Source organism: Poecilia latipinna, unplaced genomic scaffold, assembly GCF_001443285.1.
Source record: "Poecilia latipinna isolate Pla-1442-1.1 unplaced genomic scaffold, P_latipinna-1.0 Scaffold373, whole genome shotgun sequence".
NCBI lineage: Eukaryota > Metazoa > Chordata > Actinopteri > Cyprinodontiformes > Poeciliidae > Poecilia > Poecilia latipinna.
In genome coordinates this window covers 254,544-270,402 of record NW_015112989.1, presented here as the reverse complement: position 1 = coordinate 270,402, position 15,859 = coordinate 254,544, and the positions used below count along the sequence as shown (strand labels likewise).

Sequence of the window (15,859 nt, the reverse complement as noted above, 5' to 3'; positions counted from 1 at the left end):
TAGTGTTTTTTAAAAGTTTTCCCCACCAAGAATGTGAAACTAGGGGAGGAAAAAAAAAAAACTTTCTTTTTTTTTTTTTTTTTTTTTTTTTCAAATATTAGCAGACAGGTATTATACCTTTTTTGTGTCAGCTTTAGGAATAGCAGATATGGGGGTCAAAATATCTCCATATTTTGTCACTTGTTGTGGACAATGCTAATGGTTAAATATTAGTTCATCTACTCTGTCTGGTCCAGTACTTAACTGGTTTGAGACTTGCCTAATCACACCCAGAGTCCCCCAGGGTTCACTGCTGGGCCCCTGTTAGCCCTGCTATCTGGAACAAACTTCCATAAAACTTCAAAACAACTGAAACACTGAGCTCCTTCAAATCACATCAAACAAACTTAGAGTTGCCTTTGTAATGACTGGAACATTAATTTGAGTCTTTATTCAAATATTTTATAATGATTAATGTGCTGATGATATTCACACAAATGTAATATTTCTTGCTTGTTGCTGAAATATTCCGTACAAAGAAACTTTCCTTACCTCTTATCTCTGATTGTTCCCATCACCACTTCTTACCCCATTTCAAGGCATATGTTGTCATAGTAACCACTATCACATCCATTTAATATCCTAAAAAACAAAAGACGAAAAATGCTTCTGTCATTCATTTAATTGAATCCTCTTTATGAATTATGGGGGTCACTGGTCATATCAATGTTGAAATCTCGCATATAATTTAATTTATGATAATTAAAGGGGCAGTAAATGACATAATGCAAAATTGACTTTTTTGAGCATTACATCAAAAACATACCTGGAGTACCTTGATGCTTTTATTCGTCGGAATCTTTTTATCTCTCATGGCAACCATTCAGCAGTACAAAACGTTTCGGGTTGCACCGAGGCGCAGCTCCTGCTCAGAGCTCTAGTTTCTGAGTTTATGCCTCACAGAGCAGCCTTCCCCACTCAGCTCCTTCAGACTAGCCAGCAGCAATTGGCAAACACCTGTTTTAACTACAGATTAGCTGAACTTCTTATATGAGTTACTTCTCAGTGCAACATTGTTAAAAACGTTGTTAAAGGGTTAATAGAGGAGCCATGTTGTGATGACTTCCTGAAGGTGGAGTTTCAGAACGAGCAGGAGTTTTCAAAGAGACAGAGACAGCATTTCAAGGTGTAGCATTTTTTTCCAAGTTAAAGGTAACATAGTTACTTTATTATGCTATAAAATGGGATATATGCCTAGAAAACACATAACACTATATCTTTAAGAGTTGCCGCTTAAAGGCTTCCTTCAAATTCAAAAATCCTTTATTGATCCCAAAGGAAATTAAATGTTGTAACTCATATTATTTCTAATTCTTCAAAGAGATTTAGTACATGGTAATGGCTATTGGCAGAAAAGATTGCTTGTAGCAGTCTGTGTTAGTGAATTTGAAGAAGCTTCTGACAGACAATGCTCTGCTTTTGTAAGACAGTCTCATAAAGAGGATGGTCAGGGTTGTCCATAATTTTCTTGATTTTATGTAGAATCCTTCTTTGCATCATCACCACCAGAGGTTAAAACAGTCATCCCCAGAACAGAACCAGAACAGAACCAGCCTTCTTTATCAGGTTGTTGAGCCTTTTTAACTCCCTGGCTCTGAGGCTGCTGTCCCAACAGATGTCGGCAGAAGAGATGACACTCTCAGCAACAGACCACAAACCTCGCAGCATGATCCTTCATCCTGCTGCAGACTTTGAAGGATCTTGCCTTTCTCAAGAAGGACAGTCTTTGAAATCACCAAAGCAATTTGGAAGAATATTTGAACTGTTCATCCCCAACCCCAGGTAACTTCCTGTCTTCTCTAATTTGTTTCCTTTTTGTCTAACAGTCCAGCTGCTCTGAGTCCTGCCTGCAGAAGTACCTAAAGATGACTCAGCGGATCTCCATGCGCTTCCAGGAGTACCACATTCAGCAGAACGAAGCTCTGGCTGCTAAGGCAGGACTACTGGGACAGCCTCGCTGAGCTGCTCTCAGACTGAAGGGAAGCATGGTCAAACTGATCCTGGTCCAGCAGAACCTCTGTCATCACAAAAAAACTGAAGACACTTCTGATAATGGTGATGATGTTGAGAGTGAAACCGAGGCAAAGCTCCCTGTGGAGCCTGAACCATCAGTTCCTGAGCAGGACACAGAGTAAAACCCCAGAACATGATGTGACAACTGGCTTTAAGATTCTGCATCTTGTTTACTGAAACAGAGCTTTTACTCTTTAATGTGGGGTTTATAGCTCGTGACTGGATGTTTTGATGTTTGTCTGAAAATAATAAAGTCCAAGATTTTACAGGTTTGGTCTGTTTATAAAATGTTTAACTTATAGATTTTAACCGGCTTCTACTAGACTGTATTTGATTTCATTATTTTCTGGGTCTATGTTACTCAATTCCTATTTATTTTCTCGTAGAATCTCATATTCTCCATATTTCTGAAGTAAGGATTCTAAAACATGGCTGAGGAGCGTGCAATGACACAAGGAATACTTGCATTTCTTTACCATTGCTTCCTGTTCCCACCACTCTGGAGGAGCTGCTGCATCCCAGTCACTAAGTTCATGTACCCAGTGTGTGTGGGCATCAAGTGAAGCCACAGGCTGTTCAACTGGCCAAAAATGGTAAAGATATGCTGCTAGAGGTCCAGCGTGAAGTTTCCCCAGTCAGCATGTAATCTAATATTTTGAGAAACTGAGTTTGGGTTTTAATTAGCAGTAAGCTATAATCAACAAATGTAAAAACAAGTGCTTTGAATTATATACTGTGTATAAAAATGTGTAATATATGAATATCAAATTATTTAAATATGTTCACTTTTTTTTTCTTTTTTTTTTTACATCAGATTGGTGCCAAATAACCATCTATGAAAGGATCTTACAAGATCAACTGGAGGAGCTTACAAGTTTTTTTTTGTTTTTTTTTCACTTTTTTTCTTTCAAATGTTTCTCACCTGCAATAAGTTCGGGCTGAAATTGTGTGAAGAGAACACCCGCTGTCCAAATAACAATGTTTGAATGTGAAGAACTTGTTTATTGCCGTTTTAAAATGTCCTGGCCGCCAAACGCGCTTTTTAAAATAACACGTCATTCCTAAGTGTCTTCAGCTCCTTAGTGAAAATGACACCAGGACCTTTGTTCAGGACCAGGATCAACATTCACATGGAGTCAACGTGCCCCCCTTGGCTGATACTGTTACGATGTCATATGACGTCAAAGTTCCGCTCTGAGCGCCACGGCGCCTGCCTCGCCACCAATCACAGGGCTCAGATACCGACGGTTAACCACCGTTCTTCGCGGTGATTCTATCGTGCTGACTCCTGGTACCATTCATAGGCAACATCCAGACTAAAACCCGATGGGCTTGTTAAAGAGGTGTATACCCTTAATGCTAGTAGCCACTGCTCAGCGGGTCACTGACGCGACGTCAGGATCAGACGGTCTTTAAAGGTCGTCTGAAGAAATTCCTAAATATGTTTGGAGAGTGACGCTATCGACTCGTGTGTGTGTTTAATGAAGTGAACTACCCAAGTTCAGACATAAGCCTTGTATAAAAACCAACTAATACCGATTATCTTTGTATGAAGTATAGTGCGCAGATCTCTAGCACGTAGATGGGATGGGCTTCATACGATGTTGGTACAAACAAGGAAGACCGCGCCGCCAATAATAACTCGCAAGTGCTGGAATGAAAAGTATTTGACCAATTAGCGCTCTTCTATTCTGTATTATTTAGCGTTTTCATTTAACCCCTTCTGTGATTGGACAGTCCTTCAGCAGTTGTCGTCATTTCCCTTGTGGCGCCGCGTTCGTATCCACCAATAGGGGTCGCACATGCGGTACGTCCTATGGAAATGGGAGAAATGTTCCACCAATTAGATCTCTCAATTGTGACTACTGCTGTCACTGCAGCCAATCATATCTCGGGAAACAGAGCTCGGGGCTCAACAGCTTGTTGTTCGTGTATCGCTTTTGCAGCCCGAGCTAGAGAGGAAGCAACGGCGTATGATAATGTAAGTAATAAACCTTTATGGTGTAAACCTGAATAACAGTTTACTTCGAACGCTAAATTAATTCATTGAAGGTCTTCAGAGGAGCGAGTTTATGTCAGTAGAGAGGTCGGCTGCCTGTTACAGAACGGGGCTGGCTGTGAAGTGAATGGCAGTGAAGCAATGTGAAGCTCCTGTGCCTTTGTGGAAGAGCCGCTTATTAAATAAATAACTTACCAGCAGTTTTCGTTCTGGCCGTTGTCATAGCTTATCTGTTCACCGGTGTAAAACTTGGTGTGCGTTTAGAAACCAAACTGAGTCCCGTGTGCTCTCGTGTCGGGGTTGCCCTTCTTCGGAGCCAGTTTAAATCGCCGTGATGACAAACTGGCTAGTTGAATCGCCTGATAGCCAGCTAGCTAAAATGTCGCTCAGCGCAGGCGGACGGGAGGGGGGGCGAAGCCCGCTCGGCTCTCCTGCTGCTGGGACTTTGTTTGGGTTGGGACTCGGCTCTTTAGCGGGACTTTTCCACCCGGCAACAGTTCACTAGACGGCTTTGATAGAGACGGACATGGTAAAGATAGCCGAGCTAACTGACATGGCGAGCTGTGATGGCGACGTGACTCAGAGGCGCTGGGAGCGAAGCGGGAAGTGAAAAGCCTTCTCAATGGCCGCGCTGCAGTCACCCTGCGCCCTCACAGAGCCGTCCACGGAGCCTAGCAGCCCACTCGGATCGTCTCTACACGATGGGTTGAAGTAAACGTTTCTGGATAAGTTTTGGGAAGTGATCCGGGTGAAGTGGGGGCGGGGGCAGTTTTGAGAAAGCAAAGAATGCCAGAGCTAACACAAGTGCGTGGCTAGTTGGTTAGCTAAAAAATGTTCTTTCGGGACAGAGTATTTTCTGTGGCAGCGCCAGCTTTAATCATCTCTTTGTTCTGTCTTCCAGTGACCCGAAATCCTTCGAGCTGGAACCCCTGGACTAGCCGGAGAGATGAAGGTGAGTTCTCGCCCTGCGCCATGAACTCTTGTCAGTCTTAGCTCCATGTTCCCATTCCGATGAGAGATCCTGCTGGAACCAGCTACTGGCCTGCACACCGGTGTTTATCCAGCTCATACACTCCAGTTCTCAATCAGATTTTTATGATCGACAGTCACAGTGAAGGTCGCGTCTGTATTCAGCACTACATCCTTCAGATTTTCTTACCAACATTCAGTGGTGAAAGTTATGACTTATTGAGTCTCCTCTTTATTGCTGAATAAACCCAAACAGAAAGATAGCTATGGATAAAAGTCTTTCATTCTGATAGAAATTCAGTTGTTAGTGTAAGAATTGTTGAATGACTCTTTCCTCTGAGTCAGGTTTAACCAATTACAGACATAATAAACTGACATCAGATATAAACCGGGGTTTATATTGTTTACATCATGCTGGGGAGCATATTAAGTAAAATGAAGACCAAATACACACCTTAAAACAAGTTCATTCTCCTACCTTAAAACAAGATCATTCAAGGAAGAAGTTACTACATTTGTAACTTCAGATTGCATGATTTGTAATCTGAACCTCTTTTTAACAAGACATTTATCCACTTGTGCTGTTGCATGATTTGCAGTCGGACTTGGTCACATCTGCCTTACATCCCCACACCCAACTGACATGGTTTCATGCATCTGAAACTTTCATTATGTCCATAATACAGATAATAGCTGAAGCTTCTTCATCCAAAAAACAACAACTTTACCTGAACTGAACACCAACTCTGCTCTAGCTGCTTCTTCCAGATGTTGTGAGAGAAAATAAGTCACATAGGTTTAAAAAAAACAAAGAATCAATCAAAAGTATTTAAAAGGTACCCTTTTCAAGCAGACCTGACATATCTGGGGTCAAATGAGTGCATTCTAACTCGGTATCTTGTGTCAAAATGTGACGGAATTGTCCAGTGACGATGCATTTATTAGCAAGTAGAGTAATTCAGCTCTTCATACGACAAGTAGGATCCATAAAATATAATTATGCTACAATGGTCAGACGGAACCCTTTTTCAGACTTTGTTAAAGTTCCTCTTAGCACTACAGAGAAACTAGTCCTGATAAAAGTTTTGCTGTCACTTTTTCCATCAGCCCCTCCCCCAGCGAGCTGCACTGCTTCAGTTTTCTTACCTTATTATTTTTTTTCTCATCATGGCTTGTTAGTGGAGAGATGTGTAATAATAGGTCATACATATTTTATTGATCTAACAAGTCTGTGTTTCCTCTAACAAATATGTTCCTGATATTTTTTAAAGATTTTCACAGGTTACAAAATATGTCACCAGCGCAGGATGAATGTGTGCAATATTCATATCACAAAAAACTGTTTGGAGTCCAGTAAGTGATATGAACTTGCATTTTACTGTTAATGTAATATTTAGGCAGCAGTTTTACACTAGATCAGGGGTGTCCAAAGTCGGCCGGCATCCTGCATGTTTTAGTTCTCTCCCTGGTTTAGCCACCTGGATCAAATGATGGCTCGTTAGAAGGCCTAAGAGGAATATTGACAAGCTGAAAAGGTTGTTACTACCACCAGAGGGTGGTAGTAACATCCACTCCCTGGTGGTAGTAACAACCATGGAGTTGTTACTACCAACAACTGGTTCAGTTAAAGACTAAAGGCCACAGAATGATGGAAGCACAGAGGAGAGAGGGGAAAATAGTAATTTATCAGACCCGTGATATTACTGTCGCAAGCTTTTCTAATATCACGCAGCTCTGATTTTGTCCTTCCATGTATGCGTCATGTGGCCTGGTCTTTACACTGTCAGATGGGGAAAGCTGAGCAGAGAGCAGCCGAAAGACTTTTCAATAAAGTAGATGATATTCAAAGCACAGCATTACATTTATAGAAAAGAAAACATTTTTGTATGTTTTGTCTGCACACAGTAAACCGTACATTTAAAGGTACTTTAAATGTTAAAAGCTGAATTTTCAGCTAGTTATATCCAGTTGGAGGGAACACATGCTAACGTTAGCTTAGGACTTCAGTAACGCACTAAGCACAAACACTTTCTCAGCAGGAGCAAGACTGGAGTTTATTAAAGTATCAGACTGACGACTCAGGAAAATTAAGCATAGACAGTAGTAAAAAAGGTATTTATTAGTAACAAAATATACTAATATCAACTATATGTTCTATTGAATCTCTGCATCTGACTTCAGTATCATAACTATATTATAATTACACCATGTTCCGGCCCCACTGTGACGTTTAGCATGTTATTTAACGTACACATCAGTTACGTTAAATAACATACTGTTTACATTGATATTGCAGTGAGGATGGTGATCTATTGTTGGCATCATAGCCAGTTAGAGTCCGTCAACTGACCAAACATACCCAATACTGCATCTAAGCAGTCCTTTCCTTTGCAATTGTGAATTTGCACACTTTGATATTGCAATGTCAATTGCGATTTGGTACATTGTGCAGCTCTGCTTTTAGCCAGCAGAGCAATAGAACCAGAACCACAGAGCACATTTAAACCACAGTGAAAATAGGTTGGCACCAGCTGCTGTGAAAACTGGTGTAAACACACACACACTTCACATCTCTAAAAATGCTAAGCTGTTCGCAAGGTTAGAAAGAGATTTTTGACTTAATTGTTTTTCACTTTGTAAAACGAACTGATAGAAAATAAGTCGAGCTCTATCTTGGAATAGATTAATCTTACCTTGTAATAACAAGTATATTTGTAGTTGTGCAAAAAAAAATTCTCACCCTCTTTAAAAACGAAACAAAAATAAAAACAATGTCCTCACTGCTTTTAGTGAGCTTGAGCCACTTGGTAATGAAAAGTTTGTTTGAACTATGGCTATCAACGCAGTGAAAGTCCTTGCAATAGTTAAGCCTCTCATAATAAGTAATTAAGCAATTGATTACGTAATAAATTAAAACAAACTCAATATTTTCTATTTTCATGATTTATCATTTTTCTCTCCTTCTACTAAAAACTATACCATAAAAGTCTTCAGTCTGGTGCTTTGCTCTCAACTGGCTCTTTTTCTGAAGGACAGTTTTATATACAGAAACTCCATGATTTATTTTATTTGTTGTTTTTATTTACCTTGGATATTTAAAATATCTCCCAGTTCCACTGTTAAATGTTCATTAGAATTTAAAGTTTATTGATCTTTGAGAATGTGTTTTTGTATTTTTATGCCATTACCATAATATTTATTATTGTTTGTTGTAGTAATTTCTGGGACAATTTATGATCTAGAAAAATTTGTTATTGCAGGCCTAGCAACAGACCAGATTTTTATGGTATGCAGAATTTGCATACATGGTGCTTGAAAATTTAATCTTACCAAATTTTGCATCCACACCGTCTATTGCAGTTGTGATGCTGTTTACATTGATATTGCAGTGAGGATGGTGATCTATTGTGCAGCTTAGTTTATGTAAAAATAGTCGTTTCAAAAAACAACAATTAAATTAATCGCGGATGGGTGGGGGTTAAAAGCAGCAACATGACTTTTTATATTAAAAGGTTGTTAATACAGCAGCATCACTATTGATAGAATATATCTGTAAAAATACTGAGTCATCACAAGAACTGCCGCACTACATGCTATACATTAGCATGTACGCTAATTAGCCCGTGTGTTTCAGGCAGCAGACGAGCCTGCCTACCTGACAGTGGGGACAGATGTCAGTGCCAAGTACAGAGGAGCCTTCTGCGAAGCCAAAATCAAGACTGTTAAACGCATGGTCAAGGTCAAGGTAAGAGCTGGAGCTGCAGGAGCACACCTCACCACACCACCACCTGGCATCCACCTCCTCAGGAGCCAGCAGAGCTTCTGGAGCGCCATGCTCTGCTCTGAGTGCTGTGTGAACCATCACAGGACTCTGAACTTCACACCAAACCTCCCTCATGTCTGGACTCACAACTTTATTCCTTTCCGTTTCTTTTCCCTCAAGATGCTTTGCAGTGAAACGCTTCCATATTTATGAAATGTGTAGAAAAGTAAACCTCTTCCTTTATCATTCAAGGATTTCTTAGTTTCGTCTAAAGACGTCGGAGAGAGCAGCCGTATGAAATCAGTTTCTTTCCATTTGATTTTTATTTTCTAATTATTCTTTCACTGGATAGAATAGAAATAACCTCTATTGTCCCTCAGTGGGAAAATTCAGGTCTAGCAAAGTGACAGCAGGCAAGTTTAAGCATGTAGATTTACATAGAAAGATTAAAATAGAGCTAAAACTAACATGCTATCCAGTAAGGGCAGATTGAAAACTTAAGAAAATACTGTGCAGGTATTAACAAAAACTTACTTGGATTTAAAGAAATGTGCTGCACAGTTGTTGAAATAATTCTGCTTTCAAATCAAATAAATTTTTTTAATATTTAGTTGTACTTGTGAGTAATCAGTACATTTTTGGTAGTTTATGTGCAAAACTTTTTAACAAAGTTCTTACTCTGGAAAGTGATTTCATAATTTTCCAAGTCTGCATATGTATGGAAACATTACAATCTAGAATAGAAAACAGTTTCCCAACTTTATATCTTATGTCCTTTAGTAAAAATATAAACATCAAAATGTATTGAAATACAAAGTCATTAAGCTTCGTCTTTGGTTCGGCGCCACAAACCGTGATTTTTTTTTTTTTTGTTGCCACTAGTTGATCATTTGGGTCTCTGAATTTCTAACGGATGAAACCCAAGATCAGATCAGATCTAACAGATCAGACCCAAGGTTCTTCACCAAGCATTGGTAAAATAATATCTTTATTTTTATTCAGCCTAATTGGAAGTCAGCTTTGGTTAATAAAACCCAAACTGGTAAATGTTTTCCACTCAACTACTTATCAAATCAACAGTAAATGAAGGAAAAAATTTAGAAAATTTGGCCTGAAAATGTAGAATAGTTAAATAGAAATATCATAGTGTTGATTCCTCTTAATTATTGAGTTTAAATTTTGTACACGTCCTTATTTTCTCACTAACAGAACAGCTGCAGATCATTTGGACCTGGCTGTGTGTGAGGAGTGATGATGCTGAGAAATGGTTTCGCTTTTTGAGCTGATGACATCATTTGATGTCACATTTTCTCTTGGCTGTCTGACCAATCCGCTGCCAGATACAGTGATGGAAAAACAACATACAATATCTTCTTTGATTAGAATCACCAATCAGATGTCTAAAGCTGCAGCTCTATGGTGAAACTACTGGAGCAGCAACAAAGTGAAAATGTTAGACCATAAATTCAGTTTGTGTTGTAATAAAAGAATGAGTGTTTCTAATCTGTCAGCAATTCAAAACATGAAATGATCAGGCTGTGATGTAGCAAACTAGATCTAAACCAGCAGACTGTGATAGATTGGTTTGTCTCAAATGTTTACCTTCTCATAGCTCTGTAGTTACGGTCCAGCCACAGCTGCTGGCGTTGTTAAAACCAGTTCTTGGCTGGTTCAGCTGGTTGAATTCTCCCAAATTAGAAATCCACCATAGATTGATTCACCTGAAAGACACAGGGACGAGGATTTGTTTTCAAATGCTTTGAAATGAATATTATTGACATGGTAATGAGCCACATGGCAAATATGCTAATCATGTTGAAGTACTACTTGTATTTCTAACTGTTTGCAGTGCAGTTGGTCAGTGTTTAGACAGGAAGAAAGGATGGAAAAACCCTTTGGTTAATGTTTAAGTCATGTTCGTTTACACTTTGAAAAACAGTTCAGACAAATGAACACTGCAGGGCAACAAATAGACCATTTCTAGTATTTTTAGTATTCCTCTAATGAGTTTGAACTGTTTCCTGTTTCATAACTTCATGCTTTAGGGGCTGTGGCCGGTGTGTTTGGGATTAGAACATGCAGTAAATATAATTTGAACGTCTCTCCTGAAAGTGGATGTCACACAAACTTTCTGTATTCAGACTATTCCAATTTTGTCCAAAATTCTGAACTATGCTGGCTCTAAATCAGTATGAAAATCTTTTGTGGAAAATGCAGCAATGATCAGACATCCTGGACTCAGGGACGACATTTAGACTGAAATCAGGCAGAGACTCGCTTCTCTTGATTTCTTTGTCATAAAACATATTCTGCAGCGAAAAGTTAAATAATCTCACGTTTCTTCACTAAAATGAAATAAAAGAAATGCATGAGTTCTTCTCAGTTCTCAAAAATGTTCTCCGGTGAACTTTGATCACTTCCTATTTCTTGTCCAAGTGAAGGAGAGAGGAAGATGTTGACCTGTCCTCCGTCCGTCTCTGTCCCCAGGTGACTCTGAAAGGTGAAAGCACGTCCCAGGTAGTGCAGGACGACCAGGTCAAAGGTCCTCTGAGGGTAAGCTGCTTTAATGCAACAGACAGAGGGGTTTTATTTTCTGTCTGCATCAGACTTTCACACAGAAGCTATTTAAAGAATCAAAGCTGCATACATCACATGAACATTATTTTCTGATCATGCAAAGATAAAAATGGCCGAGTTAATTTCTCTCAGCCTCACAAAAGTATTTCTACCATGTGAGCCTTTTTAATGCTCACATGGTAGGAATACTTTTCTACCATGAAAGGTAGGAAATTGACAAAAACTTCAATGTTTTCTGGTATCATGTGACAGTAGGGATGAGTGAAGTCAACCTTTTGTCTGGGGTGTGTTTTAGCAGGGATGCATCTAAAAGTTGCATTCTGGAGGACTGAACCTGGCCACTCCTTCCTTGTACCGTCAATGTGGCCCGTTGAGGGTGGCCACTATGCTGAAGTGGCCCTCGGTGAAATTGAGGACCACTCAATTTCACCGAAATAAAATTATTTTTTATTTATTTAAAAAATAAATAATCAAAATTATTTATTTTTTAAATTATAATAATTTTGATTCATCATCATAATAAATTTGAGTTCTTGATGGTAAATAAAAAGCTAAACTGACAGTATCATTGGAAATATTATTTTTACTATTTTCTTCACATTCTATGAGAACATCAACAAATATCAGTAAATTCAGAAATATGATGCCATTACTGTGTGCAGTTTAGTCATATAAACCTGACTCATTCGAGTTATTCCTTTAGTAGCTTGCTGAAGAATCTTATTGTAAAGGGATTTATTTTTCACAATTAGTATTTGTTTATGCGACTGTAATTATTGTCATGCATTCACAGCCATACAGTTACCTAAAAAGTATGTCCTAACATGACACACGGTTTTATACGCGAGGATCTGAAAAGTGTGGAGCATTCACTTTTTTCCTCTTCATCATTATACCCAACTCTGTTGGTCTTAAAAAAATAATTTTAACCTTGTAGATGAGTCTGCTGTTCAGGTTAAATAAAGTGATCTGGTGTGTGTCCTTCAGGTGGGCTCCACTGTGGAGGTGAAGACCAATGAGGGTCTGAGCAGTGAGGCCGTCATCAGTAAGCTGACAGATGCCAGCCTCTACACTGTTGGTGAGTGTTGACAAGTTATCTACAGAGGACTGCTGTCAGCATGCTGGTCTGAGGGGTGGACAGATGAGCTGCTTAAATTTAACAGTTTATTCCAACAAATTACTGTTAATGCACATAAAAACATAGTAAGCCCTTAGATGGAGGCTGTTTTTAAGATTTCCCATAGCTAGCCCCTGGAAGAGCAGCAGCATCAGCTGGTAGTAGTCTGTCCCACTGCATTAGTGGTGAGAGGTAGCAGTGCACCGATTGCAGTTTTCTGGCTGATCACAAATCTCTGAGTGTGACCGGCTGGTTCTGAGTTTGGCCAGTACTGTGTGTTGTTTTTTATTTATTTATTTTTGTGTGTGTGGTGGTGTTAAATATGGCAACAAAGTTGCTAAGTTAGCAATAGAGGGGTGACTGTTAACGTGCACCTGCAAGCTGAAAGTATCAGCCGATCCCCCAAAATTGAGGAAATGTGAGGCAGTTTATTGGTGGTTCCCTAGCAACAGGACATTATTTTCTCACTAACAGAACAGCTGCAGAACATTTGGACCTGGCTGTGTGTGAGGAGTGATGATGCTGAGAAATGGTTTCGCTTTTTGAGCTGATGACGTCGTCATATGATGTCACATTTTCTCTTGGCTGTCTGACCAATCCGCTGCCAGATACAGTGACAAACCACAACGCACAATAACATCTTTGATTAGAATCACCAATCAGATGTCTAAAGCTGCAGCTCTAGGGAGAAACTACTGGAGCAGCAATAAAGTGAAAATGTTAGACCATAAAGGGATCTATTGTGATAAATTCTGATTTCTTGCATTTATTTATTTATTTATTTTGTTTGTTTGTATATTTTTTGTTTCTACTGCTTCTAAAAACACTCAGACGGTTTTTGGTGTCTGGAAGATGAGCCATTTCAAAAACCTTTGAAATAATGTCACAAATCAGCAGGCACTGTCCCTCACGTAGCAACCCCAGCAAAGCCCAGCCCGTTACCCAACAAACCCAGTAAAACACAGCCCGTTCCCTAGCAACCTTAGCAGAGCACGAGCATGTTTGGTTAGCTGGTTTTACAGCTGTATGCACTGTTTTTTGTGGTTGATGTAAAACCCAGAAACCACTTGCTGAATTCTTGATGGTTGTGCAGGAGGCTCCACTTATGCTTTTAAAGATATACGACTATATAATTGCGCATCTGTTTGCAGCCATTTATGTGTGAGCATCAACGTTGACATGGGGGGCGTGGCCAGCAGCAGCTTACTTGGATTTAAGGTTTGTGAAAGGAGCTCAAAATAGTCAGGACTAAGAAGATGATTTTGTGTAAAAAATGTGATTATCTTATTTAGTGCAGCCTATAGACCCACCCTAGCCTATTCAACAAAACATAATCACCTGTAAATCAAGTTTGTGTTGCAGTAAAAGAACAACTACGTTCCTCTAAAGTGGTCTTAGGGCCTTAGCACTAGCTAAAAATCATCTGCTCTTTGCTAGATTCTAAAATGGTTCAAATCTAACCTGAACTGGACAAAGACACCATAGAATCCACAAATGTACTGCTCATTAAGCACAGATGAAGCCCCCATGGAAGAGCTGTGTGTGAAAAAAGACCCACCCTCAGTAGCTTTCTGTCCGATTGAGTCTCGGTCTCCTCTCCAGCGCTGCTTTTTGTTTCTGAGGTTTGCAGACATCTTTTCATCTGCACAGCTCTTTTAAGAGTTTGATGTACCTGTCTGCCTGGACTTCAGAACCAGCACGTGTCATTAGTCACAGTATTTATAGCTCACCCAGAAGAACCGCTCTCCTCTCAGAAGTAAACAGTGTTCACTGCAGGCGCTGAGGGTAATGATGCACAGGTTTACAGACTGTCTGATCAGAGATGGAGAAGAGGCAAAGCAGTAGAAAAACTACTTCTCCCTAGAATATCAAAATAGTTTTTGTGTCTTTATTGTTCCTTAGTGATAAATGATCCACTGTGAGAAAAGCCAGATTCCTCCTCACTGTAGGAATCTGAAGTTCCCATGGACCAGATCCCTGTTCCTGGCCATTACTCTAGATCTCATCCTTCAGTACTAGATGGCTTTTGATGATGTGTTGACCGCTCTGTCTCTTTCAGTCTTTGATGACGGCGATGAGAAAACTCTGCGTCGATCATCCCTGTGTCTGAAGGGAGAGAGGCATTTTGCAGAGAGCGAGGTGAGTTTCCTGACGCATGACTGTCACTTCCTTAAAAGAAAAAGTTCAGAACGATTGAAATGTTCTAAATTTCTCCCACACAGACGTTGGACCAGCTGCCGCTGACTAACCCAGAGCATTTCGGCACCCCGGTCATCGGGAAAAAGTCGAACAGAGGCGGAAGACGCTCGTCCCAGGCTGTGTGAGTTTTTGCTCTTGGTTTGCTTTGAGCAGCCAGACACAAGCAGGGCGAGGTGACAACAGCCACAGCGAGATCAGAGACATGTTTGTAGCTGCTGTTCATCTTTCCAAGTTTCTCTTGAAAAGGGTCAGCAGAATGAGTTCTGGGCTGTTTGTCAACTTACATTTGTGATGTTTAACTCTACAAAAGCACAAAGAAAGACAGTCAGCTGATTAATATTGAGGTTTCTCTCAGATTTGTAAAGGCACTCGTTACTTTTCATGTTAGAAAACTACTACAGCTGCTACTGTGACTGGATCTGGAGAAGGAGTGATGATACTTGAGAAATGGTTTCGCTTTATGTGCTGATGATGTCATGTGATGTCACAATTTCTCTTGGCTGTCTGACCAATCCGCTGCCAGTTACAGTGATGATAATATTAAAAATGGCCAGTTTGAGAATCTGCTTTATACGGCTGAGCGCTTCATTTTTGTTTTAATAAAACACCAAATCTGGGTAAACGTCTTCTCACTGCTGTGTTCCAACAGAAGAGGACAAAATAAAATGGGGCTGCAGCTTGACTGGATAAAACCACTGCAGTCTATCATTTTCAGTCAGTTAGAACAAATGCAGGATACCAGGTGTGTCCAAAGACCGGCTGGTTAGCTGCAGGTTTTAGATGTGAAAAGGTTCAATATTATAGCTGACAGATGGCCAACGCCAAATTCAATCTTTTTTCTAATGTCATGTTAAAAATGTTGTGTGTTCATAATTTGTAAGCCATAATCTTTAAAATGACAAGATTAAAACTTGAAGTATTTTAAAGCTGTGAATCTTTTATAATCCAAGTTTCACTTTTTGAAATGAGCAACAGAATAAAAAAGATCTTTTCCTGCGATGTTCTTATTTGTTTCTGAGATGGTCATGTAGTTCAGCACTGATACAATAGGAGTTCCTTTCAGGACTTGAAATTCAAAAATACTTTATTGATCCCAAAGAGAAATTAAATATCAGAAATGAAATAAAATGTAGCTAAAGTAAGTTTTCTGATTGTATAATTTCTGTGTTTGAGTTGAATTTCT

The 15,859-nt window shown here is 39.6% G+C and overlaps 2 protein-coding genes and 1 long non-coding RNA gene across 6 annotated transcripts in view; 2 read left to right on the top strand and 1 right to left on the bottom strand.

Moving 5' to 3' along the window:
* Positions 1-2,319, top strand: part of timm9 (translocase of inner mitochondrial membrane 9 homolog) — a 7,036-nt gene extending 4,717 nt beyond the window's left edge. For all 3 annotated transcript variants that reach the window (XM_015036588.1, XM_015036589.1, XM_015036587.1), the window contains exon 4: positions 1,866-2,319. In XM_015036588.1, coding sequence (XP_014892074.1) covers positions 1,866-2,000 — 135 coding nt within the window. In that variant the 3' untranslated portion in view covers positions 2,001-2,319. The remainder of the gene's footprint in view (positions 1-1,865) is intronic.
* LOC106949998 (uncharacterized) lies at positions 92-4,836 on the bottom strand. Its single transcript, XR_001425510.1, has 3 exons — positions 4,247-4,836; positions 3,771-3,866; positions 92-621 (listed from the first exon to the last, which is right to left on the bottom strand). It is a non-coding gene; the product is annotated as an uncharacterized LOC106949998 (long non-coding RNA).
* The window catches only part of arid4a (AT-rich interactive domain 4A), a 24,528-nt gene continuing 12,594 nt past the window's right edge, over positions 3,926-15,859 (top strand). Inside the window, exons 1-7 of one of the 2 annotated variants that reach the window (XM_015036568.1) lie at positions 3,926-4,033; positions 4,953-5,003; positions 8,655-8,765; positions 11,271-11,336; positions 12,348-12,438; positions 14,537-14,616; positions 14,700-14,797. In XM_015036568.1, coding sequence (XP_014892054.1) covers positions 4,998-5,003; positions 8,655-8,765; positions 11,271-11,336; positions 12,348-12,438; positions 14,537-14,616; positions 14,700-14,797 — 452 coding nt within the window. In that variant the 5' untranslated portion in view covers positions 3,926-4,033; positions 4,953-4,997. Of the gene's footprint in view, positions 4,034-4,836; positions 4,856-4,952; positions 5,004-8,654; positions 8,766-11,270; positions 11,337-12,347; positions 12,439-14,536; positions 14,617-14,699; positions 14,798-15,859 lie in introns of those variants that run through there. The other variant, XM_015036570.1, reaches the window with a different exon arrangement.